Below are 27,813 nucleotides of genomic sequence, written 5' to 3'. Positions count from 1 at the left end.
GTACAGGCTTGGGGAAGAGAGGCTGGAAAGATGCCTGGTAGAGAAGGACCTAGGGGTGTTGGTCAACAGCTGACTGAACGTGAGACAGCTGTGTGCCCAGGTGGCCAAGAAGGTCAATAACATCTTGGCTTGTATTAGCAGGACCAGGGAAGTGATTGTGTCCCTGTATTCTGCTCTGGTGAGGCTGCACCTTGAATGCTATGTCAGCTTTGGGCTCCTCACTACAAGAAGGACATTGAGATGCTGGAGTGTGTCCAGAGAAGGGCAACAAAGCTGGTGAGGGGGCTGGAGAACAAGTCATATGAGGAGCAGCTGAGGGAACTGGTTCAGATTGGATGTTAGGGAAAATTTCTTCACTGAAAGGGTTATCAAGCAGTGGCAGAGGCTGCCCAGAGAGGTGATTGAGTCACCATCCTTGGAGGTATTTAGAAGAAGGGTAGATGAAGTACTTAGGGATATGATTTAGTAATGGACAGGTACAGTTGGACTTAACGATCTCAAAACCATGACTTATTCCAAGTCTTGTGGTTGTCTGGTGATTGTTAATTAGTAGACAAATCAAGATAAAAAATATGGCAAAAATATGGTGATAACTTAGAAAATTTTTTTTAAAGAAGAAACATTCTAGTGAAGTGTCCGGATTTAAGTTTTTGATATTAATTGTGTAATGACTATTTAAATATCCTTGGAAGGGATCAACTACAATTTTGTGCAAAAATTCTTTAGCAGAGCAGTTCTATAAAATAACCCTCAAGTAATCTTAGCAGAGCAGTTCTATAAAATAACCGTCAAGTAATCTCTGCAAAAACCCATACAGAGAGATGGCTTACAGTAATTGCGAACTGTGCATTTTTTTCATCTTTGGCACACAGACATTCTTTGAAGCTAGCTGGCTGGCACTGGCTTTATCAGACACAGGGGAAGCTTCTAGTAGCTTCTCACAGAAGCCACCCTTTCAGCCCCTCCATCACCAAAACCTTGTCACACAAAACCAACACACATTCAAATAAACCTTGGCAAGTCAGTAAAGTATTTGATGACATGAAGATTGGTGTGTAATGTCAGATTTATTCTGTAGCTTCTTTATGTATACATTACAGGAAAAAATAAATGACACAATGTAAATAAACAATTGTACTTGAACAAATGCAGAATTTTTTTTCTTTCTACGCAAAATCAATCTTAACATGAGAAAATCAAGGCACTGAGACAGTCCACTATAATACAGTTAAAAAAATATATGCTTCAATAGGTAGCCTGATTTGCTGTTGTTTAAAAGATTTTATATTCCTGTTTGAAAGGTCAATAGAGAAAGTTGAGATTTGTGTGACTACAGACAGCACTTTTGACAATTTTTAGTCAAAAGCATAAGTGTGAAAAAATATGTTGTGTTACAAAGGCATAGGAAAAGCGAAATATTTAACTCCAAACATCCTGCAAATATCGTTTTGCTTCTCGAAGCGTGGCCAAGACTTTCATTGCTTCCAATTTGTCAACTTCCATTTCCATGCTTAAAATGTCCACTACAGCATCACTTACACCATCAGCCATGTGCTTCTTGTCTCTGGAAAAAAAAATTAGGAAGAAAATGCTTAGCGGTGTATTTTTCCTTTTACCAATAGCTTCAGAAGCAGGACACTATTGGAAAAGAGACATTGAAAAAATTCCAAACACAAATACAGTTTGTATGTCATAGACAAGATTCTCACCGAGTTTTCATGTTGTTTAGCATTGACAGTAACAAAGGTTTCTTTCAATAAAGTGTTACAAAGTTTTCAGCATGGTGTAATTTATAAGAAGAATACCCTTGGAACCCTAGCTGAGTTCTCACAGAACAGCTCTTTCCTTCATGGGAAAATTGGACTTGAATTTTTTATATCAACATATAGTTCCAATAAAATACCAAACACAAACTCCTCACTTATTAAGAAAGCTAATTTTAATACAAATAGCTCACAATTATCTTTGCAGGAGAAAGTATTGACTTTGGGCTGTATATTCAGTTTGATCATTTATCAACAAACTCCTAAAAATCTCAAACTTTCAGGTAAGTTAGCACCCACAAATAAAACTTCCCACTTTAAAATACATTACTGTCATGGAGCTTTAGCATTCTGTCCCATATAACCTAGAACACAGCAGAAGACTGCTGCTATCTCACTGCTGTGCAGTTCATAATCACATGTATTCAAGTATCTCAGTTTCTCAAGAGAAATCTATCAGATTGAAACCTCCTATAGCTTAATTAAATACCAAAAAAAAACCCCAAAAACATGACCAAAGCAACAGAAATGGACATAGCGATGAAATTCAAGCATTCCAGGAACACTATTTCAGCATTATCTTGGTCCTTTCTTTTGGGCAGCTCTAAGCCCTCCTAAAGCCTCAAACTTCCATTTACTCAGTTCTCTTTCTGAAATAGTCCATCTACTCACCCACATACATAGAAGTAACCTCTCTCTTTCAGCAGGACTCTGGCAACGTCCTTAGCATAAAGCCTAATGACATCTTGCACATATTTAGGTGGGGCTGCTTCTGTAGTTGAAGAGTCTCTTGAGAAACAAACCTTAAGATGAGTTAATGTGCCATTTTCAAGAAAACATCTGAGCTCATCTCTGAAAGACAATATAACCCGTTAGTAATGACTCTGACACAAGCACTTTCTCATGAATACAGAATTAATGCTAAATAGCAAACTTGCTTGAACAAATAGTCTCGATCTTGATGCCGACAACCAAAAAACAACCACGTCTCTCCAAATTCCCAGTCTGTATGTTCTTCTCTAAGCTTCTGCCTAAACAGACAAGAAAAAAAACCACAATAACAACATACTGATAGCATGTAAATCCAACCCTTTTTTAGAAAGTGCAGGATCTGAAACTCTGATAACCTAATTCTCATATAAAGTTGTGGTTTGGTAGACCTCTGTATTGGTAGAAACATGAAATCACAGTCAAACCCTCCTCTGAGTTTCCTGAGTACTCATTTTCAGCCCAGTTCAAAATCAATTAACTTCAAAGGTTTCTTTTTTGCCACAGTTTCATATTGAAATAGTTACGTAGGAATGATATAAGATGTGTTGATTAGCTTGCAACCATTCCCACCCGAATATTCCACTCTTCCGATCCTTTGTTTCCTCTGAAAAATCATGTTTTTACATGTTCTTGGTGATGAGGTACCTTTCACTTTTTGAACAAGCATCTCTTTGCCTTGCAATAAAATCATGTTGCTGGAATTGGAGAGGGAACAAAGGGATTTAACTTCCCTCAAGTACAAACTCAGAAAAAACATTACTGCTCATTTAGTGGGTTCAGGTGCCAAGCTCCTGATCTTAAAATATCAAAATCTGTAAACACACATGAAGAAGGGAATGTGAGAGAAAACCTGACAGTCAGCATGCCAATGCTTTTAATAGAGATACCAGTTCTGAAAGAAATGGTTTTGAACAGCACAGTTAAGCCAATCAATGCTGTTTCCAAAAACTCCCAATCACTTGCAGGGCTTCCACTAGTAATACACAGATAAAAGATTTTAAGCTCTTATTAATATTGCTGCAATCCACCCAACACCTTGTATACTACTGGCTATTAAATACAGTCAGTCAGATAAAAGCCCTGCTTGTTTGAAACTAGTAAGATTTTCTACACAGCACTGCACTGCTACAAAAATGTAATAAATAAATAGATAGATAGATAAATAAATAAATAAAAATATCTATATTTGTACTCAAACCTGAGGTTGTATTTCCCTGAACAGAAAAAGGCTGCTTTTCAGGTAACATGCTACATACCTATGTTGTAGGAAACCAATAAATGGTGAAATTCCTGTTCCTGGACCAACCATGATAAATGGGACAGATGGGTTTGCAGGCAAATGGAAAGTATTGTTTGGACGAGTAAAAATAGATATCTAAAATTAAATTAGATAGAATACAATTGAATAATATTCTTAAGCAGTGAAAATGTCATGAACATTTTAGACTTTTCAGAGTATTTACATATTGTATCTATCCACACACTGTTCCAAATCTTGAGCCTTAGAGTTTATTTTTTATGCCATATAAATATCTGAAATAAAATTTCACACAAGTTTCTGAAGATAACCCAATACCCCCCATTATATTTGCAGACTTATTAATCAGTCGGGAGAAAAAATTGACAAAACCGCACAAACATAAAGTTTCTAAGTATTAAAGTTGACCATACCATAAATTTGGGGAATATTGTTAGCAAAATTCATGGAATTGGTGTTGGTACTCAAAGGGCAGTAAAGCTCATTGCTACTGTAAGTAAGTTAAACCTTGTGGACATCTAAAATATTTCAGAGGAGGTGAAGATTTGTTTATAGTGAATTGAAGACTGCTGATACTGAGCTTGCTTTCTTAATTTTCATAATAATTTTACATGGTCTCCGAATATGCACACAGGTGACGGGAGTCAGGTAACTGCTTACTGACCCTGGAAACAGCTTATAGCATTCCATTCTAATTCTGATCTTCAGATGTGTGTCTGAAAGAGAGTCTAAATATGATTTTCACAGGAATGCCACAATTATTCTCTGAGGTATGGCTAACATATAGAAAATGAGAGATGATTGGTTTTAATTCTTTAAAAGATTATTCAAGACCAAGCAGCATCCATAGCAAAGCTTCATCCACTTAAGCCTTAAGCAAACATCCAATTTATTTTGCATACTAATTATGATCAGATTTGAATTTACTTTTAAGTTTAAGGAAGGAATGAAGCACCAGACCAAGGTATTTAAACTTTGCTCTGTAAACCTAAGAGGTTTAGTACTACTCATTTCTTATAATTTAACTTGCTATAGATACTACAATGTAAAACAAGATTACTTTTCTGGTTTGATGATAAAAAATTGGTATCATTCTTGCTGCAAGAGGCAATATTTGTATTTCTGTTATACTTTTTACTGCAAACCACACTTGAATTAGGAGGTGATTTTCTCTATTAATGATTCCAAATTGGTCATTCCTCTAAAAAATACTGCAAATGGTAAACACATTTATAATGCAAAGTGTTTTCAATTACTTCAAGGTATTTTTGCATAAGATCACACTCATCTATTTTGTTTTGGTATTCCACGTATTTCTGCAATTTATATGTATTGCTACACACTTATCTATGCTGAATTCTAGATTGTGCAGCAGATGCAAATAGTTCTGAACTTTATTCAGACTCATTTTGTAAGAATCCTTTTCTTCTTACTCCATCTCCTTTTCATTTTTGAACTTTAATATATTGCAAATGACTTCTATTTTTAATAAAGAGGAGATGTGAATATCGGAATAAGATATACGATGCACATAATAATCAGTGTGGGTTTCGAGTTAGTTTTAAAAAATTAAGATAACTTTTATGGGTTTTCCTTCCATTTCACCAGACCAACATCTTGAATTACAGGCACAGTTTTCTTGTGGCCAAATTCTACATTTGTTTCCATTTTTCTTAATCAAATATAGCTTAGATTGGCAGTAGTTCTTTTGTCATATTAACTATATAGTAAATTCGAAATTTTTAATAATTAGCTTACACCTAATAAATTTGAGACTGATTAATTACATATTATTCTCTGCTGCAAAAGGAAAGAGGAAAAAAAAAAAAGTACCCTCTCCTAATAATACCCACTATGCCGAACCATCTTTGATGCACATCAGAAATACCACAGAAGATTGTCTGCTCTGTTGTATTCAGTAAACGTGGTCTTTACAAACTGTGTGAGACCTGACAAGATTTGATTCGTCCCCTGTTATCTGCTACCCTTTCCTAGAAATGACCAAGGGTCTCTCTTCTACAACAGTAACAGCCATAATCATTTAATTGCACAGTGGTATTTTAGTCCATGAAAATATCTCCTGAGACTTGCTTAAGACTGCAGGGTGATGGAAAACAACTATGGCCTTTCACCAACAGGAGGTCTAACTGCTCATATTTTACTTTACGTACACTTTAGTTTAACAACTTAGCAATGAAATTCCAAAAATATTACACAGGGAAGTGTAAACTGATGGGTAGGGTAGAACTGCAAGCTGAAGATGCATACTGCCAAAACACCTGCATTACATCAGAGTAGTGAGCAAAAAAAACCCCTCAGTACAATTTACTTGTGTAAATTTAACAGTTAAGGAGTTTAAATCTACTATTTATACCTTTTCACTTGAAGGTCTTCTGCCTTTTGTATCCAGAGTGCTTCTAGTGGGATGCAGGAGAGGTGCAACTAAGTCAGCAAGCCAACCTGTACATACCCCTTTCCGTGAGGCTGGTCTAGCGGGACAGGCTGGAAACTCCACAATATTAAATACAAAACACAGTTTTCCTGGCTGATATAAGTTTGAACTGCAACAACAAATTATAAAAAAAACCAACAAACAAACCCTGAGAGAGAGCTGTACAATCTTACAGGTCCATGTGCAGCCCAAACTACCTCAGCTGAATCAAGATGACTCTGTGATAATTATATATAGTTTGAAAACACCTTAGGGATGGACACAAAGGCTAGTGCCTACAGAAAGGAATTTAGATTCCTACTAGATCCACAGATGTTTGAGCTTATTCTTGAGAACTCTACAAGAGTCTTGCCAGTTACTTAAAACAATGTTGTCTGAAATAGTAAAACCCTGTGGTTTTTTGCATTTGGTTTTAATTTTCATTCCTCTTTCTTCCTTAGATCATAATACACACACTCTTAAGGAAAAAAGCATACCTAAATTACTAAGAAGAGAGAATTTGAATATTTCCTTACCTTGACACTGAATAGTATCTGGATTGTAATTTAGGCAGATGTTCTGGAAACAAAAAAAAAAAACAAACAAAAACAAAACCAAGAAGCATATATTATTATTTGATAGAACCCAATGAAAATATCCTATGAGTGCTTATGCTACCAAAGATTACAAGCTTAGTACAATATAACTGTAATTTTCCTCTGTCAACATTCAGTATCTGTGGTTCAGAAGTATGCTATTGAGACCTGAAATCTATTTTAGATATTTTTTCAGACTTCACAGAACATCTTTTTGAGATCCCATAAAACGAGGCCACAAAAGCTAATTAATTGGGTTCTTGGTAGCTAGTGGACAGGGTGAAGCCTGACATTTAATTTTTCTTATCTTCCACCTAAGAGTGCTTTATAGAGCTCAAAAAGCCCTCAGAATAGGAATTGCTTGATTGAAAGTTTCCTATATATATTGTGCTAGAAGGAGATGTACCAGCTCAATTTCAAACCACTAGGAGTATCTATTCAAATTTTTTAAATCAGATCTAAAAAAACAGAGAGAGGAGTTCATTAGGCATTTTTTTCAGTGAGAAACCCAATATTTATATCACACACAGAGTCACATTTATACCTATGCATGTATGTACATAGAAAGAAAAGGTCAAACTCATGGTGCCTTCAAAGGAACAACTTGCATACAGGCTGCATATTTTGGCTGAGGGGAAGAGCATATTGAAAGGACACAGACACACCACTAGGTGAACAATGTGGTGGGGCACTGTGACAAAAAGTGAGCAACATCAGAAACACTGAGCATAGCAAATGCCAGAAAACATACAGTGGAGCAACAGGGTAACATACAGTTCGACTGGTTTTTTAGTTGCTTTTCCACATATACCACCATTTTGCACATGTTCCAACCAGTACATGGACACCCAGACATATTTTAAAGATGTTCTGCTACATAAGATAGTTGCAAGTCGGAGCTAAGAAAAGTTAGTTCAGTAAAATCACTTAAAGAAGACAGCAAACCCATTCAGCACATTATTTTCCTAGAGGAACAAGTTTAAAAACCTTCAAAATTTCCTTTTATTCAGTTCAGTTACTACAGCATGTTCAATGCAACCTTTGAAAAGCGAAGCGTATATGCTTCCACTGTGAAAATGCATATATGTATGGAGTGAATCAGAGCTTCATTTATTTATTTATTTATATTTTTTTATATCCCCACATTGTACTAAGAAGAGACTTGGGGCAGGCATGGAGAAGACAACTGCAAGAACATAAAAAGCAATTTTTTCGTTTGATATCTTGAAACGTATTAAGAAATTATAGTTTTTAATCTGGAAAATAACCGCCAGTATTTTCAGGTGTATTTGAGATGGTTACATTTGGAGTCTCATTCCTTTAATGTCTCATGTATTATATACACAATGAGTATATACACAGTGAGTGTACTGCATATAACATAAATACAAATATACCGGGAAAACAAACACTTCTTTACTTCAGCTGTAAGTGCTGGATGAATTGTTGCTTAAAGGCTCCGATCCTGTAAACGCCTTATGCTTATTTTTACACACAGGAGCAATCCAGCGTGAATTGAAGCATAAGTATGTACCTTAAGTGCTTACAGAATGAAGGCCAAATACTATAAACTGGAGAACAGAGCTTTGTTCCCCAACAATTGTTTCAGTTTGATCACTATGAATACTGTAACATTTCTAAAGCAGTTAACTGAACAGTTAATCCACTTTCTGATAAACTGAACATTTAGATCAATGCATTTCCAGAAACCAAATCTAATGAAATCTATATTAGTCACCTACCAATTAACAGGCTAAGTGAAGGCTTGCAGCTTGGGAAAGCACGAAGTAAATCCAGCAAGCAAACATTACAATCTCTAACAAAGCGGGTGTAATCAGAGGCTCCTTGTTTGCTGCAAAGCTCTTGAAGTCTCCTTTTTTCTCTCACATCACTGGTACATTCTACAAGAGCTCGCAAAAACGCCTGCAGGGAAGAAAATAACAGTGAAAGGTAAAAAACCCTATGCATATGTGAAAATGGTCAGAAACATGGGAAAAACTTGGGATGCCTGGCGACAGGAAGCAGTCACCTGACAGGTTAATAGATATTTATTTTCCTATTTGTTAATTTATTTTCCAATGCACACTTTCACCTACTATGAAAAATTACACTTCTTTTTTTCCTTTGGCTGCTCCTCTAGTGTGCAGGACCAGTTCAGAAAATCCTACTTACAACAGCTTGGGAAGAGACAAATAAGCAGGCACAACCTAGTCCTTGATAAATCCTATATTTATGAAAGGCTTTCTTATTTATGTATTTGCACTTTAGTTAACAGCTTCATAACGCAAATTAATTCAAGACAAAGCCTTATTTGATAAGTTACAGAGCCAGGAAAGTAATAATAATAAGTCTTAGTAGAGGTATTACTGTAAATAAAATATGGTATTTAATGAGTCATGTAAATGTCACTGTGGTGTTTTATTCCATACTTTATGGCAACATAATGGTACTGCAAGCTTTTCTTAAGGGAGAATTAAATTGAGCATTGTTAAATAATGTAAAAAATCCCAGATGTAAACAGGTACAAGCTTTTTTTTCAAAAGCAAGGTGGAAACAGACACAGTGCATAACAGTGATCCAAAATATCAAGATGACATATTCTACACAAAAGAATACTCAGAAAATAATTTGAGTGTTCTCAGATACTGAGCTTCCAGACAATAGTTTTGAGTATGAAGTTACATAAAGCATATTCTACTCTGAACAAGTAATAAAGCAGATCAGTTATAAAAAACTGGTTTAGGCAATATTCCCTAGACAGCACTCTCTGCCTACTCTTATTTTTGAGACAAATTTACGAAGTTGTTAAATGCAGACTTGAAAAGGTTGAAACAATTGGAAGTTTCTCTTCTCTTCTGCTGCAAAATTTACTAAATTGAGTTACAATGTCCTTCCAAAAACTGATTTCCCTCAGCAACCCAATGAACACAACTGCTTAGCTTCATCTTTCATACAAAGTTAACTTTAAAATGTGTTTTGACAATACCAGAAATACACACATGTTTGTAGTTGCAAGCTTCCAGTTTTTTGCAGGCACAGAATGCAAGGAAAATAATATTCACACACTGTGAGAAAAAATATTATACAAGTAAAAAAATTTCTTCAAATTCTGCCATGTTACTGAAATGCTAAAGAAAAGGTTTAAAATAATTTAAAAGACATTATGGTATGTCTGTGTAGAGCAACACGCATATATTCAGTGACAAAACTTTGCAGACATGGGTGTCGGATTAGAATGATTTCTCCAAAATGCCTATGGCCAGCTTCAGCCAGCCTTCAGGTTATGTGGTACCAAATATCTAGAACTTTTCTATTTACTTCCAGACCAGTTACCAATGAAGTTACTGCATAACAGGAATATAGGTTTCAGTATCTCATAGTTTGCCAAAGCACTACAAGCCAAACTTCTAAGAACAAACAGCAGCATACAGACTAACAATCTTTATTCACCAAGCAACATAGTAACTACATACAAAGCAAGGATAGAGCTATAAAAGCCTCTACAGCATAGGATTACTAAGGATCTCCCTTTAATAAAAAAGAAGATATAAACACCTTTTTTGGAATTGCTCTTATTTCCAGACACCAGGTTAGAATGAATCTCAAAGTGCTTCTTTCAGGGATGTGCTGTGGACGAGCAGCTCCTAGTTCAAGGAGAGGAAAAAAAAAAATCAAAACATTAAAACATGCATCTATTAACATCTAAAAATGGCAAGACAGTTTTCCAATGAAGTATCAATTACAATTTTCCACAGAACAGTTAAAACTTATCAGGAAAGCAGGTGGGAAAAAAAAAAAACAAAACCAAAAAAAAAAAGAGGGGGTACAATAAGTGAGTGTCAGAACACATTTTGTTGCTAAACCACTCAAAGCCTCGTTGCCACTTTCCATTTGGTAGAAGTCCAAAGGAATGCTTACCAAGAAAAGGAACATCCACTTTTTTTTTTTTTTACTTTCCATCAATAAGGACTCCTGAAAATCAGAACATGCTGAAGTTCTCTAATGATCTAACCAAAGATGTATACAGCCAGCGCCAAGCTGGAGATTCTGAAGTCCAACAGATCCACGGGCTTTCTATACAAGCAAATAATCCATCCTGTATTCTCTACAGGTTCCACTTCTGGGAAGGAGGCACGCTGACATCATCCCAACTATCCTTTTATGGAGTCAGCTTGATAAACAGGCATATGATATATGGGAGAACTTAGAAAGAACTTAAAGAAGAGCTTAGCTCACTGGAATTCACACTGTTTGCTAGTAAAGGCCTTGAAGACCCTGGGTGTTGATAAGGAAGGAACTCATTTGCAGACATTCACTGATGCAGGAAAGCTGGAATGTCAGCAACAGTAGAAAGCCAGCTGCATCCTGCTCTGTGGTTCTGGAGCTCAACCAGAATGAGACTGTGTCTGCGCACAGATTGAGTTCAGGGACAATTCATGAGGATGATGAAGGCTACTTCATCCCCAAGACCACCAGGAGACACTGCCCCTGCACCAGTATGGGAGAAGCTTCTCGAATCCAATTATAATAAGAAGCAGGGAAAGGTCATGAATATGTAATAGGCATTTATGAACAGGCATGTCTTTACACTATAACTATCTGCTTGTTAGACCATACGGTGTGCGAGTTAGGAGGATTACCCCTCGCACCCGCTGGCAAATAAACACACACCTACTTTATAACCCTTAATTAGGTTATAGAGTTTGATTCCGCAAAACAAGCTAGGATGAAGCCAGGCTTACCAGCCTTATGACAGGTCATGCTAAAGCAGCTACCCTCCATTCTAAGCTAACCCCAAAAGCAATATAAGAGCCTTTATGTGAGAGAACGCCTTTAATTAATAATGCAAGTCCCAAATAGCTTCATTACTAACTCAACTTGCATGTTGATATTTCTCTTGATAATTTTTCTTGCCTTCAACTTCCAGCTACTGATTCTTAATGCTTTTCATAGAATCATAGAATCCCTAGGTTCGAAAAGACCTTTGAGACTATCAAATCCAATTGTACCTGCCCACTACCAGATCATACCTCTAAAAAATTCATATACCTGTCTTTTAAATACCTCCAGGGACAGTGACTTGATCACCTCCCTGGGCAGCCTCTGCCAGTGCTTGATAACCCTTTCAGTGAAGAAGTTTTTCCTAATGTCCAATCTGAATCTCCCCTGGCGCAGCTTGAGGCCGTTCCCTCTTGTCCTATCACTTAGGTGAAGGGACCAACACCCACCTTTCTACAACCTCCTTTCAGGTAGTTGTAGACAGTGGCCAGGTCTCCCCTCAGCCTCCTCTTCTCTGGGTTTAACAACCCCATTCCATCAGCTGCTCCTTGTTCTCCAGCCCCTTCACCAGCTTTTTTGCCCTTCTCTGGACATGCTCCAGCACTTCAGTGTCTTTCTTGTAGTGACGGGCCGAAAACTGAGCACAGTATTTGAGGTGCAGCCTCACCAGTGCCATTTTCTGCCACGTGGGGACAGCCTGCCCTTGCACCGCCAGGATTTCCTTCTAAAAGAGCATCCAGCCCTCTTGGGCTCCTTTGGCCTTATAGACTGTCTCCCATGGAACTTTACCAACTTTTCTATGCTCAAGATCCATTTAATACTACAGATTTTTCATACCAGGAACACACCTATATAACCTCTTCATATTAACATATACTTGACTGAACCCCTGGTACAAAGAATAAAATTTACTTTTAGAAGAGGATTGGCATAAAAGTAACACAGGAAAGAGGCACTTTCACATTTAAATAAACTTCCTTTTCTTGAGTATTCTGACAACACGTTACAAAAAGTACTTAATCCTCTTTCTAGGATGCTCATACATACAATTAGAAAAAATATAAACCCAGTATTTGAACAATAGACTTTGCATCACATTGCAAATAACTTCTCTGTTTTGTCCTCTCACTTGAACAAGGAAAGGTTGTAAACAGAATTCAGTGGACTTCCTGGTAAAGCCTATGTGGATATGTTCTACTGAATCTTACAGTCCCACATGCCAGAAGTGGTAGCTGCAGGTTCAAGATTTGCCCAGGTACTGCCAATTGGACCTGTAAGAATTACTCTCCTTTTGCCTTGTAGATGGCGTCTTAATAGTGCTGCTGAGTTGCACTTTTAGTTCTGCAGGATTGGGTAGAACTCTTTTTTGTTCCAGTCTATGGACAAATTGGCAAGATTTTGCATATCATATAGGTACTTTGCAGCAGCATTAAGTCTTCTCCTTCAGGACTGCGGCCCTCTTTGGATGTAAAACAGATTGATGTGAAGTGTTGTGCAAGGAGAGATTTTACTTTCAAGTGGGGGATTGTTAGGTTATGTGATTAAAGACTCAAATCTATAAACAACGAAGGAGCACAGAGGAAGAATGAGACGGATGAATGCCAATGCTGGGCTTAAGTTCCCAGTCAAAAGCTAACTCATCTGCAGTAAAAACACCAGTGACATTCTCTGTGTCCACACCTTTTTTTAACACATCTCTGCAACTTCCAACATGCCTCCCTGAAATTACAGCTGTGTTCTAACACTAAAAATAAAAATGTTCAATATTACGTATACCGACTACTGACACAGAACAGAGTTATTTTTTCATGATCAGTGTATCAAATCATACCTTTCTTTTTAGTGCCCTGCTTAACTCTTACAGAAACGAAGCACTCTCCTCTTTCAGAGAGCCCCAAGATTTGTAGAAGTTCTTGCACCTCGTTGGTACTGTTAGGACATATTATACAGAAGGCATCTCCAGGCTGGTAGTCAAACACTGTATCCTGTTTAAAAATATGAGATCATTTCTATTAAATAGCATCATAAACCAAGGCCAAAAGCATCCCCATTTCTAACAGCAATCTTCCTACTATCGCAGTCAGATGAAGTCATATGTTCTTTTACTCCGTACTAGCATTTTACTGTTTAGCTCACTTCAGAAACTAAATACTCATGTTTTCTTTTTAAGTTTAACCCCACTAATTAGAAAAATCTTCTCCTATCTGGATTAAATATTTGGACACTCTTTAATGTAAGAACTGCTGCGCAGCCTAAACAAAAGGAAAATAAATATGTATTAAAAGGATGTGTTATATAATCAGCCCAGACCATTAATTTTTACTGCTGTGCCTTATTTTCTGGTTTGAGAAGAGGAGAGAAAAGAAGTCCTCATAACGAATGCAACTTTGCATAAAGACACATTATCACTAAAAGAAAATTTGCTAGTTAAACTATTTGATGAACAGTGAGTGTACTGACTCCAACTGTTCTTATTTTCTGGAGGAAAAAAAAAAAGGAACAGCAAGGGAGGAGCACAGTGAAAATTAAAAGGTATCTCAGATCTTAAGACCTAGAACATCAGCCAACTAAGTAGAGTCACGTGCCCAAGTGCTAAAGCATTACTCAAGATTCTGTCTGTTATAGAATCATACAGCATTATACTTGCATAATTGTTTCCCTTATGCATACACAGGTTGTTGAGAATGTGAGGAAAAAAAGGCATAAAATGTTCAAATTTTCAGTGTGAACTTACGACAGTATAGATGTATACATATAAATATATTTTAAAAACCCCCATATCATCTCAGAGACTCAGTTGCTTAAAACTTAATAGACTTTCTAGTGAGATTTAAGTATATCCATGGAGATTGAGACAGATTAGGCCAACAGAGTCCAATAAAATTTAGTTCCAAAATCACAATATCCCAAAGGCCTAATTCAACCAATTTGGAAAACCACTCCGAAGCAACCCATATTTCTTTTAAAGATTTCATGTAAAGTAAGTGTGAGCACTTCCTGCCTTTCATCTTCAAATCTGTATACAAAACATGATCATCCCTGAATACATGAGTCTTTACATCTAGGGTAACAGAGGTTGACAGTTTGAGTAGTATGTTAACATGTCATGATTTTCTATGCAGTTTCTGAATATTTCCTAATTTGTATAATTACAAGCTGAAAGATTATTCATTTTCAATATTCCCTGCCTGTTCTTCTCCACTAACAACCCTTCAGAAAGGTATCTCAGTCCATGGAACAACAACAAAAAAAATAATTTGACATTTTATTTCTGTTTTGCTTTCCATGGTGTCATATCTTTCAGAGAAAAAATCAAGCTTAACATTTACAAAATGAATCAGCCTTAGCTGACACCCTGTTCTATGAGGAATTATTTTTTCTTTTTCAATAGTCAAATAAATAATTTACCCCCAGTTAATTAAGATAATACAGATACACCTCACACTTTATTTTAACCCACTAAAGAAAAAGGCATCATTAACTTACTGCAATATCAAGTTCTAACAGCAACGCAGTTTTTATTGCATCTTCTCTAGTGAGCTGAACTGCTTTTGTAATTGGCACTTCAAAGGTTGCTCCCTCTGAAATCAGTGAGGACAGATGTGGATTCTGAAAAAGAGGACACAAAAGCATATACTAAAAATGCAAATCAGCTGAATGACAGCTTACTATGACATACAGGAATTGGTGTTCATAAAAATTTTTTGAAACAATCCTAGAAAACAATTCAAAACAATGAAGAAAAACATGAACATTCTATATACAGAGTGTTTTGCTCTACGTATTCAAAAATCATATCCAAGCAGTAACAGGCACATATCCAACTATAAAAAGTCAGTAGGCTTGAACAGTCTAATGGGCCTAAATTACTACCAAATGTAGCTAGCTGTTTGCTTTTGCAAAAGGTGCCTTGAAAATAGCCAATTAGTGAATGGTGCTTATGTTAAAACTCAAAAAACCTCCCATTTAATTAAAGGATTACTAGGTTACAGAACAGACATAAGTAAGAACAGAAGCTATTGAAAAACATCACTGCAGATTTACAGGTTAAGACTTCAGGGTGCAAACGAAGCTATTATTACAGGCAATTTATAAGAGGAATCTTAAAAAACACAGTTAAATGTGGAGCGATTCATGAAACTCCACATTACAGAACAGCATCGTGTTATATTATGCAGGTGAAAAATATGGCCAAAGGATTGTTAAAGAGCACCAAGAATAATTCCAGACCATCTCTGTCAGAGGCTGTCACGTGAAAATCAGACTACAGCTCTCATTTCTCTATCACTATTGTCTGGAAGCTTCATTTAAGATCAACACAGACAAAAATGAAAGAGGTGGGAGAGATATCAATTTGTCCGTAACAATGCTCTAGCAAATGGAAAGCAATTATCCTACAATAAGAGAACACTGGTTAATCTAAACAGTTTAAAAAAAGATGCCAGGAGAATCACTTGAGACCAACAGTCAGAAGTTTTTTTTTCTCTTAAAATTTTGACAAGGTGATTAATGAGTTATATCAAGTTATTGTGCATCAGCTGGACTGTGATAACTGTCTACATCCATATTTCCTCCAAGTCAAGTTCAAGGCATAATGAGATCAAGATTTATGCTAAATCGTATTATCTTACAGTTGCCACTAAGGCTTAAGATGCAGACCATTACTGCTCTGCTACTAATAAGCAGCATCTTGTTAATTCAACCCTGAGATTCAACAGCCCATGAGATGGATCATAAAAGTAACTAGAGAGATTGTGTACCCAGCCTTCATTAAATGGCAGGGAGTCTCTTTTTGGCAATATCCAAACCTCAAATTGATGCATTTCAAAACAAGTCAACTTAAGTTGTGTTTGGCAAAAAATACAACATACCTGTGGTTGTTGCAATGCGAGATACTAGAAAAGGACATGAATTGCAAGGTCACGTTTGGTTTTGCAAGTACAATATATGGGGCCTCCTTGTTGACAAGGTCTAGAAAACTATGTCAAAAATCGTGGCAAAGGGAAAAAAAAATTCAAACCTGCATTTGATTCTTTCCAAGGCTCAAGACAACCATCCGGCTTTATAAATGAAATCTGGATGATAATCACTGAATCCCTGATTAGCAGACTCAGCTTTTTCAATTTGTTGTTTGAAAGTAAAAGTTACTTTTTTTTTTCTATTTACAGAGAAGTTTAGTCATCAATATTAGGACTTGACCAATTATTTAAAGAGATCAGCCTGAATCTATGCAAGGACTTTAAAATAACAAAATGGGCTCTTTTAACCACTGTAGCACCGCTTTCAACACAAGAATAAGTCATTAATTGAAGAGTGCCTCTACATCTTAAATATTTGTTTCAGTAATTCAGATTATTTAACTCAACAATCGGAGGTTAAGAAAAGCAAAATTATCCTGTGTTTAAATTCATACACTCTTACATAATTATATTAGTTATATTAAATGATTCTTTCAACATTACCATTAAAAACCTCAACAGAGAGAGTCCCAGGATGCTGAAGATACATATGGAGTCCTCACCAGAGGACTGCACCCCTACCTCTGCTTGTGGGCTGGGGCGCCCCGTCTCAGCTCAGCTTTCAGTCTTTAGTCCCTGCCCAAGCTACATCACAGGAGTAGCTGGTCAGCAGATCAGCCACAACAACACCCATAGCTGGCAACAGATGCTGCTGATCCAGTCCTAGATCTGTAGACCGAATTCCTGGCTTGGCACCAGACCTGCCTCATTCCCACCAACTTGCCTGATGGTCTGCACTCTTGACTGACCCTGGCTGCTATCTCCTGGCATTGCTTAGGTATGGGAGAATGTGTCTGGCCATCCTCAGCTCCTGCCTCCTTGTCCCTTAAAGAGCAGCCAGTCCTTACTGCTCCCTCACACAGATAACCAAAACATCTGCCCTTTGGCAAGCAACCAGAAAAGTTTGATTCACACTTTCCAGCTTATTCTGAACACTAAATATGCCACCTGGAGCTGATCGCCACCTCATGCTAACTTTTCTCTTTGTATAGTAGGTTCAACATGGCTTCATAGGAAATTCACACTGGCTTTTTCCATTTCCAACAGTAAAATTATGATCAAGTTTTTACAATAACAAGTTTCTCTGTTATTAAGTATACAGTAAGATTTTCAGTAACTTTACACACTCTTAAGGCATTCTACAAAATACTTTTTCAAAATACTAAAAATCTGAACAGAAATTATATTATAGGCCTTTCTACAGGAAAGTGCTTTCACTGTCCTAACATAAGACAGCGAGGATTTTAATTCTTCTGCTCCTGGCACTGCAATGCCAAATTATTATTTAGCTAAATTATACTTTGACATAAGTGCCTGTAGTAACTATAGTGGTAACTATATTTTCATAATATAAGTGGACCTTTCACTTATAATTCAGAAACCTCCTGCATTCAGAGATTTATCTCCATTCTATAAATATTCACTTGCTGTATGTAAGGGTACGTAGTCATGCTCCTAACAGAGCTGGAGGCTTTCATCATTCAAAGTGAAGTGCTTACCTCACCATGAGTGTCTTGAAACTGCACCTCTATATATTCTGGCGGCAAGGGAGGAATATTAAGAGCAGACTGAGAGACAGGAGGGACAGAATGAACAAGTGAAGGTTCGGTGTCTCTAGCTGAAGGCACAAGATTGACGTCAACCAATTTCTGTGACAGAACATCAGAACTCCTTGCTCCTTCATCTTCTAGCTTCAAGTTCTGTACTTCTGAGCTTAAGTTTAGTTCATGCACATTATATGGGGCTGTAGAGAGAGAGCTAGAAACAGCATCGACACTGCTGCTCATGTCTTCTTTTCCTTTTTGCAATAGAAATACTTTTCTGAGGGCAAGCCAAAGTCCATCAATCCAAGGATCAACCACTAATTCCAAACTGGGCATAGAGAGAAAAAAACGGGAGAAAGAAATGAATGAATGATTGTGACTTACTGGTCTGCTAATTTACAAATAATGAAAGTAAAACAAAAGCTTCTAATTTTTAATATATATCTATAGCTGTTACCAAGATGCTTTTTTTCCAGAAACAATATTTTCATTTAGTTATTACCACTATGTAAATTTATGGAGTCTAAAGTGTATAACAGCCTCACTGTCCTTTCAGTTTCTCATCTTTATTTCATTGTGCTGAACTTTATGACAGGAAGCTGAAAAGATATGCAACTTTTCATTGTGCAACAGCAATAGCTTGCATTAATGTTCCATTTTAGAACACAAGCTATAAGTTCTATGTTTATGTCGATGTTTGTCTCCAGCTCCCTTGGATCATCATGCACAAACTGATATAATCTGCAGTTCATAATAAATAAGCCAAGACTGCAGCCTACTGGCCAGAAAGAGCAACAGAACAGGAACAGAGTTCTTTTCTTACATTACTCGTTTACAGCAACCAAAACCAAATCCTCTTACACAATTCCACTACTACAGTGGTCACAAAAAAAATAAACACAGGTAAAAAAAACAAAAAAGGGGATATTTTACAGAACAGAGAAAAAAATATTAAAAAACATTGTAGGATTTGCTTAAAGCAGCTCTACTATAAGATGTGAGCCCAGATAAAAGTCTGATATGAATGTAGAAAGAGATTTGTTACCTAGTGAAACAAAGAAACTTACGTTTAATAGTTTAATTTAACCATTAAGGCAAGTACACTTTAGACGGCGCTGGAGAAGACTCAGGATTCATCCTTAGAGTGCTTCTACCCAACAGTGATTTCAAGGAACTTTATACACACAGGTGTTTTCATATTCATATTTTTCCACGAACTGAGAAGCACACTTTATTCCTGGAATCTCACTGCATATCCAGGGGCTATGAGATTAATGCCACACAGTCGTTAAAGTGTAGCCGTATCTGTCTGGTCCATCTCAACAACTCTCAAGAAGATAAGGGTCCTTATCTTAGTCATAATCTTAGTCATTAATCTTGTTTTTTAACACATTGCAGTTGATGTTCCATCTCGCCATTTACAAATCACCATTTCACTAGTACCACACATGCTGGAATTGGATTTATTTTTATTAGCTTCAGTAAAGAGGTTGCATTTTAAAATAATCCCTCCACTTATTCTGAACTACTGAAGTTCTGAAACTTCTAAATATCCTCTGTTTTTCCAGGAATTACAGGTGTTTGCTCACACTTTAATAATGCCGTTCTATTTAACGGCAGTTGAGACTGAAAAGGCATACACTGTTGAGATAGGACTCATTCCTACGAGGTGCTGAGTATTCAGGTTCAACTGATTTCAGAGAGTTCAGAACTTATATCCAAATCCACACATAATTATTGCCTCTTGAAGAAATTAAATCCAAAACCGTTCAGCTCTTACCCCACACAATCATCTGCTAATCCTGTGTCATAGAAGTGCTGGGCACCGAGTTCTTGAAGTAGTCTGTCTACTGTCTTCCCACCGTTACAAAAGAATGTGTACTCTGAATCTCCCAGACCTAGCAAGTTCAAGGAAAGAGGAATCATGTCTATAACACTACACAGACAAATACCTGCAAAGACAACACAGGATTTTCATGCAGGCAAACAGAAGAATCTGATATAGCAAAGGGCATGTTACCAGGACACTTCTATAGCATTAAATTTGTCTGTATGAAAGTAGAGCTGAGAAAGTGGTTCCTCTTTCACCAACATAAGACACAGAACTTCTCTGAAAAAATCTTGCTTTCAATATTTCACATTTCAGAAGAATATTGTTTTAGTTTGAGGTTTTTAAGAAATACAAAACCACTTTACAGGAAAAATGTAAGGAACCAAAAGAATTATAGATATTTAGTATATTTATATACTATAGTTAGACAGTATAACAGTATCTGTTACAACAAAAATTAATATTAATACAATGGCTATCTTCATATGTGCATTCAGTCAGCCATGAATAAATTGCCATTTCACAAACTGTAATGTGTTACTATGCAATAGCATAAAGTATTCTTAAAATGTTACATGGCTAAGATGCCTATATTCCAGACTTCAACATTACATATCCACTAGAAATTTCATTCTTGTAGGTACTTTCCTAGAATCTAGAAGTTTCCTCACTCCTACCTATCAACTTAAACATGTCAGGTAAAAATAACCTAGGTCCAAATAGAAGTTTCCAGAGTTTGTTTAAACACAACCTAAAAATTAAAAAAAATTACATTACTATCAGTTCAAGATACATCAGATGCATTTTGCCAAATCAGTATTTTGCATATCAGTCTGATCGCCTGAGGTTACATTCCTCTGTTGATAAGTATGATATTGAAAGTTATTGCAAATTAAAAGGGATAGGATGATCTTAAAACCTTATTTAAAATAACATTTTATATTGCCTTTCCTCTTGTAGCCAAAAATGTCCAATTATCTGCAGTCAAGAAAACTCATCTAGTCAATACAGAATAGGCAAAAAATTAAAACTTCAACAATTATAGATCGCTTATATCATATTTTGTTTATGCAAACAAAATTAAACTATTAAAAAATTAAATTGGTAGCTTACATTCAGATTAATTCTATGACGCTTTGTCTTTATTTCTCATAGAGAACATTACATAAAAACTGTTCACGTTATAACAATAAGTTTTCATAAGCACCTCCTCCCCCCACAACAACCTATGTGAAAAATACATAAACTATTTACTGAGAGACAAGTGCTGCAATAATACAGAAAATACTAAATTACCTAGCAATCCATACTGGAGATGTGCAAAATGATCAGGTGGCAAGGTCGTGTCTCGAATTTTCTTTACAAACTTGCGGGCAGTGTCTGGTGGGTCTCCATTACCAGTAGTAGAAATAACAATAACTACAGGATCCTTTTCTGTTTCCAGGTTATACTACAAGTAATAGAACAAATAAGTTATAAGGTACCATTTGATGCCTATTTGTGGCCTTAGATATTATCTTCCACCCTTCCTTTTCCCAAAGGTACACAGAAAAATGTTTCACTTCATCTTACCTGTATTAAACCACGGCACGTCTTGCAATCAATTACATGTCATTTTGGATATGTAATTTATAATCTAGGTTGGAGTTTTCAAGACCAGGCTGACTGGGTAAAGTCCTCAGGAACCTGCTCTGAACTCAGCAAACCCTGCTGTGAGATCACCTCAAGAAGTCCCTTCCAACCTGAATTATCCTATGACCCTACACACAAATACCAAGGGACAGCACTTTGAGAGGTCTACTACACACCCAAAGAATATTCCACAACTACACTCAAGACAGCTTAAATACATGGTCCCTACAGTATTTGCTCTGTCACGCAGAAAAAGTATTTTTGTGTATACAATCACAATCATACAGACATAATCCCAATAGTTTCACACAGATAACTAGGGTGTGGCTGTACAAACTGTGGAGACCATTTCTACCTTCCATTAGGGATCACTTTGTTCTACGTCTGATAACTTTTGTCACATTTGACCTTAAGACAAAAAAAAAAAACCAAACCTCTGCACTTTGAGGGAACTAAGATAGCTCTGAACAGAGAAAAGCTGTCACTGTGCTCTACAGTCTGGTTCATTTTGGCTCCTTCCCCCTGTCCACAATTCATTTATTTCCTCTTTCCAAATACCAATCTTTCATATTTTCCACAGTTTTACGAGGGCTACTCCCATCATACTAGGTCAACAATAACTGCCTGCATTTGGGATTGTGAATCAGTTCCATAAATTCAGGTCTCATGCAAGAATTTCTTACTTCTGCAGTAAGAAGCGTTGTTTCTTTGATTATTCCAGCTTTCCACGGACAGCAGGCTGCAGCACTATGACAGTGTCACAGTCAGGTCACCCACGCAACACGCTCTTTCACAGCATCCCTACGTGCTACAGGGTTTTGAATCTATCGGACAGCTACCAACCAACTTGAAAAACAGCTCCACAGATCACAGATATCTTCTCTTTCAGACCATAGGAGGTCATCTAGTCCCACCCCATGCTTCATGTGGGACTAACTACCAACACTACGCCACATCAGCTACGACTCTAGCTGAATCGTGAAAATGTCTAAGAGTAGCAATTCCACTTTCCTAGGCAGCCTCTTCCATCCAGAAGAACTTCTTCCATTAGCATCAAATTTGAGTTTATCAGGCTGCACTCAGTGGATTTTGCCTCCCACTCTGCTGCCAAGAAGAATTTGGCTCAAGTAGGCTGCTATTAGGCTAATCCTTAGCCTCCTCTTTGCCATAGTAAGCAATCCAAGCTCCTTTTACTGCTAGGTCCCAGCAGGTTTTAGTTTAAAGTCTTTCCCAGCATTCCAAGTTCAATAAAAGAGTAGGGTTATGAGAAAATATAAATAAAGATAGCAAGAGATGCTGCGTTTCATTTCAGTTTCAGCACTGCAATTCAAAAATTCAGAGTTTGAGGACTTATCTTGTAAACACTTCATTCAATAAACTACTCAAACCTTAAACCCTCCTTGAGGCATATAGGGAATTACCCCTTACATCTTCAACCCAAAAAGGTAAGAACATAAAGAAAGAGTATTGAGGGGTTTTGCTATTGTAAATTTTCCCAAAGCCTTCCTGAAGAACCTAAAGACAATTGCATGGAGCAATTATCATCTGGAACAGTGTCCTGCATCTGACAATGGCAAATAATAGATGTCTAGAGAAGTGTAGAAGTGAGTAAGCATGCAAGGTTATTCATGAAGTTCTTTGCCAGACTTCACCGAGTTGTGGCCCAGGAATATTACAGAGGTTTTGTCTTTTAAAGTTCAGACAAACTCCAGGTACCCATAAATTTTCAAGACTTCCAAAAGTGAACTATCAGTTGGGTAGAAAAGGGCCTTAAAGATCCTGTTGCAATAACCCAGATCTTCAAAGCTGCCACAGCTAATTTTATAAGTATAAATACAAGAGCTTCTGCAGTGTGCTGTCACAGATGACTCTTGCTTTTACAAACAAAAGCAAACTCTTGAAGTACAAAATGCAACGGTTAATGTTACCACATAAAAAGTTACACTAAATAATGTTCCAGTAAAAAAATATAGACACAAACTTAGAAAGTAAAAGGTGGTATGTTATGAGAGAGGTATGACAGGTTAACTGAATTCTTACTTGCTTCACTGCATATTCTCCTCTGCAAACTGAAAGGCCTTTTGGAAGCAAAATGACTGTGGTCAGAGTTCTCAAGAAGAAAAGTCAAGGCCATCTGGCATGTGGAAGGACAGAGGCCCTGCACTGACCTGTGTCAGTTATTAGGAAATCTGACGTATTACTAGACCTACAGGAACCTCTCACTTGCAGAGTAAAAAATAAATGTGTTTTTTACCTCCACCTTCCACTTCCTCCTATACCCTTGGTGTTACACCTTTGTCCCATTCTTTCCGCTTTCCTTCAAAAATACTCCCTAACTGAGGACAGCAATGGCACACAATGGCACAGCAGCCTGCTCAAGCCGTGAGTGATCGCGGAAGGAAAAAGATGGGATCAGACACCCAGATGATGTCTTACTCAGAATAATATGTACTGTGGCTTGTTCAGGTAACTTATCCAAGGCTAACCAGGTGCACTGTGATACAAGATGATCTTCGTTTAGATGCCTATTTTACTGCTCCTACCTTACTTCATTTCATTCTTTCATCAAGCGTAAAATCAATCACAGTAACAAACCGAAGACTTATGGCCTTTTCTCACCTACGTGAGTCTAGGTGAGAGACACTACTTGGAAACTGCTAGTGTTTCCAAGACTTGAGCAGTATTTGACCATTAATTTTTGCATGGCAACAGGATCACATTACGTCTGTTGATACTGCAGCCACCTATTCTATCCATATACCTTCACAGCAATCTCTTTAAGTGGTGACAAGGTCTTAGAAACAGCCAAAAGCTGCATAAAGTCAGGCCTCCTAACTGACCAATATGGAAAAAAACCAGGAACCTCTTCCTTCCTCACCTAAGACATACACACACTTCTCTGAACTGTGCATGTAGTACAATAAACTCCTAGCTCTAATACGCCCAAAAGAATTCACAGGAGGCACCACCAAATTCAAGCAAGCTCAGTACCAGTACATTATGGCAGCCTGCCTTCCCCTCCCCAGTTACACTTAAGCTTCACAAAGTTTCCTTTATTTACAGGTTAAGTAAAAGTTTAAGTAATGAAATCTACAAAGCTGCAGAAATTACTTTTTTCCTCAGCAGCCAGTTCTCACGCTCTCAATTCAATACATCTTTCTACCTCATCAATAACTCGTAGGTCTGGGTTGTCTTGCCAAAAGTGACAAAATAGATTTATTCCAGTGGCAGGCTAATAGCAGGCCTAGAAATATCCTGCCTATCACCTTCCTGAAACTAATCTCCAAACCTATCAAACGCAGAAGAAATGAAATGGAAGAATATAAGGAGAATCTTCACATTCCCTTCTGGCTGCGTAGAAGTTTCTTTGTAACACTTTGCTACATATCCAGTGAATACTCCTTCCAAAGCAGATGTCTGGCTACCCGACATATAGTGTATCCAAAAAGCAACTTGCTAAAAGGGAACTAAATTATTTTTATGAACTTCTCACATCTTCAAGTACATGAAAAAAAACCCTCTTTCAGGTACTATTTTCTGCTCATTTCACATGAAATACCAGGCTATCAAGTTTTCTTTTTTTTAATGTTTTTGATTGAGGATATACAGTTGAAAGTACTTTGTGAAGGAAATTACAGTCCATATTGCTTTTAGTTGCAGACACTAACAGCTTTCAGATGCTTACCCTTGAATAACAGCAAATAATAAAAAGCCAATTCCTTGCTCCAGTCAAGCTTTTTATTTCTTTCTAGAGCGTATCCTGAGAGTATGCAGTGTGAACTGGAGTGAGCGCATATGCTAAGTAACTCAAGAAGACCCCACAAAAGCTCAAGGTCATGCTGGATCCCATGCTTCTTAATAAAACACAGGACCTCAATGCAACACAAAAACAACAGGAAAAAAAAAAAAGCACCATTTCTAACAACAGGAGAGATGAATACTAAATACAGAATTGATTCACTACTGCATACATAAACAGTTTTCAAGAAGTAACTGCACTGTTGTTAGAACAGATCAAAGCTATATTAATTTAACGTTCTGTAAGAGCAATCACAAGGAAGATATACCTACGGCAGGAGGCTATTAAGAGTCTGTGAATATCGGTCCAAATTACTGATTCATAAGAGACAAAAAATTAAAACAAGATGGTATATTTTAGGTGGTTGCATGTGCTCAGCCTCCATGATTTTTAACAGCCACCACTCAAGTACATGAAGAAAAACGTAGCTCTGAAATACTTATTATTCAAAACAGCATGGAGTATCTCACCTTGTCCGTTTCACTTATACAGTGCATATCAGCTTCAAATCCATGGACACCTGCTTGCTGCCATATTTCCTCAGCTATGGCTTTTGCCTGCCCCTTTTGTGTTGCATAGAGGAGCAAAAATCTCCTTTTTAAATCACAGCACATTTCCTAAAATAGAGCACTTTTTTTTTTTTAAAGACACTGCAGGGGAAAAAAAAATAAAAAAGAATTTATTGCAAACAGAACAGTAAGATTTTGTTTTGCTTATTACTTTAAAAATAAATACTTCAAGGGACAGTGATATTGGTGTCTTAACTTGGAAATGAGGCATCTAGTCTGACAAGAAGACACTTCTCACAACCAAGCTTTGCAGGCCAGGTTGCAAAGGGCTCATGGTATTGGTCATATGTGCTGTACTGCCTAGATATTGCAGTAATATTGCAGTATGCCCAGTATCAAAAACCTAATTTGTAAACGACATAAGAGAGAAACTAGTTCAACGAAAATAAATACTATTTTTATTACATAAGTTACATTTTCCACTTCAAGTCAGTTACTGCCTTGGTCACTTTTCTAATATGTACTCAAACATAATAAAACCTCACAAACTTAATGAAGTCAAACTACAAAGAAAAATTAAAATTCTGTTTCTTCTTCTCTGAAAACGGTATCTTTGCCTGAATGTCTTTATGCTTTACTGTCCGACATATCAGTATTTTAGAACACAAACATTGATTTTCACTTCATATTTCAAAAAGGATCTTCTTACACAAGTGCAACTGCAGAAGAGACTGGGTTTTTTTTTATTCTCCTAAAACCAAGACAGCATCTTAGACAAATCTACTGTAGTGTAAAATACCGCTTCTTCACAAAGTCTGGCAAGCAGTAGGAACAATGACATGCATATCCTTACCCATTCACCTGTCTCATGACAGTTTGGATGCAAGAAGTTTTCTTTCATGATTCTGACATAGACAGAGCACAACAGATACAAGGACAACTCCAAGAAGCACTGAACAAAAGAGACAAGCAGAATGTCTCACTTACGTATGTTACACATTAAACTTCTGTCAATACTGTCAATATTTTGTCACTGCTAGGGAGCTGCAGTAGAACTCAAATACTTAGATTCAAAACTGAGTAATTTTCAGTTCCAAACTTAAGATTTTTTTTTCACACGCCTAGGTCCATTTTGTTGTACTTCACCTATTGCTCCCATGGATTCAACTACAGAAAGCATTCAGCATGCCAGTCATACACACTGATTTATGGAAAACTGTGGCTAAGTAATTTAAGGCATATCTCTTCCATTTCTCTCAAAGGAAAACAAACACAGATCAACTGCAGAAGACAAATACTGCACTCTACTGACGTGGCATGATATTTCTCTCCACAGTATAGTGGAAAGTTTCTCCTATTACAATTTATGGGTTTTTTTAAAGCGTACTCATTAATCAAAACTGGTAAAACTAAGAGACAATACCTTAGGGTACAATGCCTGTATCATACATGAATTCCATGAAAAATGTAATTACAAGGAAATTTTAAGACTTCCATTGTATTTTGTTCTACTACATTTTCCATGACAGTTTTGACTTTAAATCGATTACATTATGCTACATAAAAATATTAACAATTACCTTAATGGGCACTTTAAATACATTAATTTAAATAACTGATTTCATGTGCAGCTGATCAGAAGATGCACAAGCCAAAGAAGTCCACGAAATGATTTTTCACCCTCCTTTTGCAAAAGAAATACAAAGAAACTCGATGACACAAAAGTTTTACCAGTTCATATGAAATACAATTTAAATACCCTCAGATCCCTGTAATACAGATTTGTCCTAGTCATGTGCTATGTTTGCACCCGAATTACTCTCGTCAGCAGGTGGCAATGCCTGGATACAAATGGAAAAAAGAACAACGAAGATGAAGCAGC

At 36.9% G+C, this 27,813-nt stretch overlaps 1 protein-coding gene across 1 annotated transcript; it reads right to left on the bottom strand.

The window, feature by feature from the left end:
* Positions 1-1,320: 1,320 nt before the first annotated feature.
* On the bottom strand, positions 1,321-26,072 carry MTRR (5-methyltetrahydrofolate-homocysteine methyltransferase reductase). Its single transcript, XM_069853467.1, has 14 exons — positions 25,893-26,072; positions 21,288-21,441; positions 19,941-20,058; positions 18,116-18,488; positions 15,085-15,207; positions 13,430-13,583; positions 10,375-10,463; positions 8,562-8,742; positions 6,760-6,802; positions 6,167-6,353; positions 3,791-3,909; positions 2,702-2,794; positions 2,436-2,615; positions 1,321-1,564 (listed from the first exon to the last, which is right to left on the bottom strand). Exons 1-14 carry the CDS (start codon positions 26,034-26,036, stop codon positions 1,420-1,422), a joined length of 2,103 nt encoding a protein of 700 aa, XP_069709568.1. The 5' UTR covers positions 26,037-26,072; the 3' UTR covers positions 1,321-1,419.
* Between the last annotated feature and the right edge of the window lie 1,741 nt (positions 26,073-27,813).

The sequence above is a fragment of the Phaenicophaeus curvirostris genome, chromosome 3, assembly GCF_032191515.1.
Source record: "Phaenicophaeus curvirostris isolate KB17595 chromosome 3, BPBGC_Pcur_1.0, whole genome shotgun sequence".
NCBI classification, from domain to species: domain Eukaryota; kingdom Metazoa; phylum Chordata; class Aves; order Cuculiformes; family Cuculidae; genus Phaenicophaeus; species Phaenicophaeus curvirostris.
This window is presented reverse-complemented; position numbering and strand designations above follow the sequence as displayed.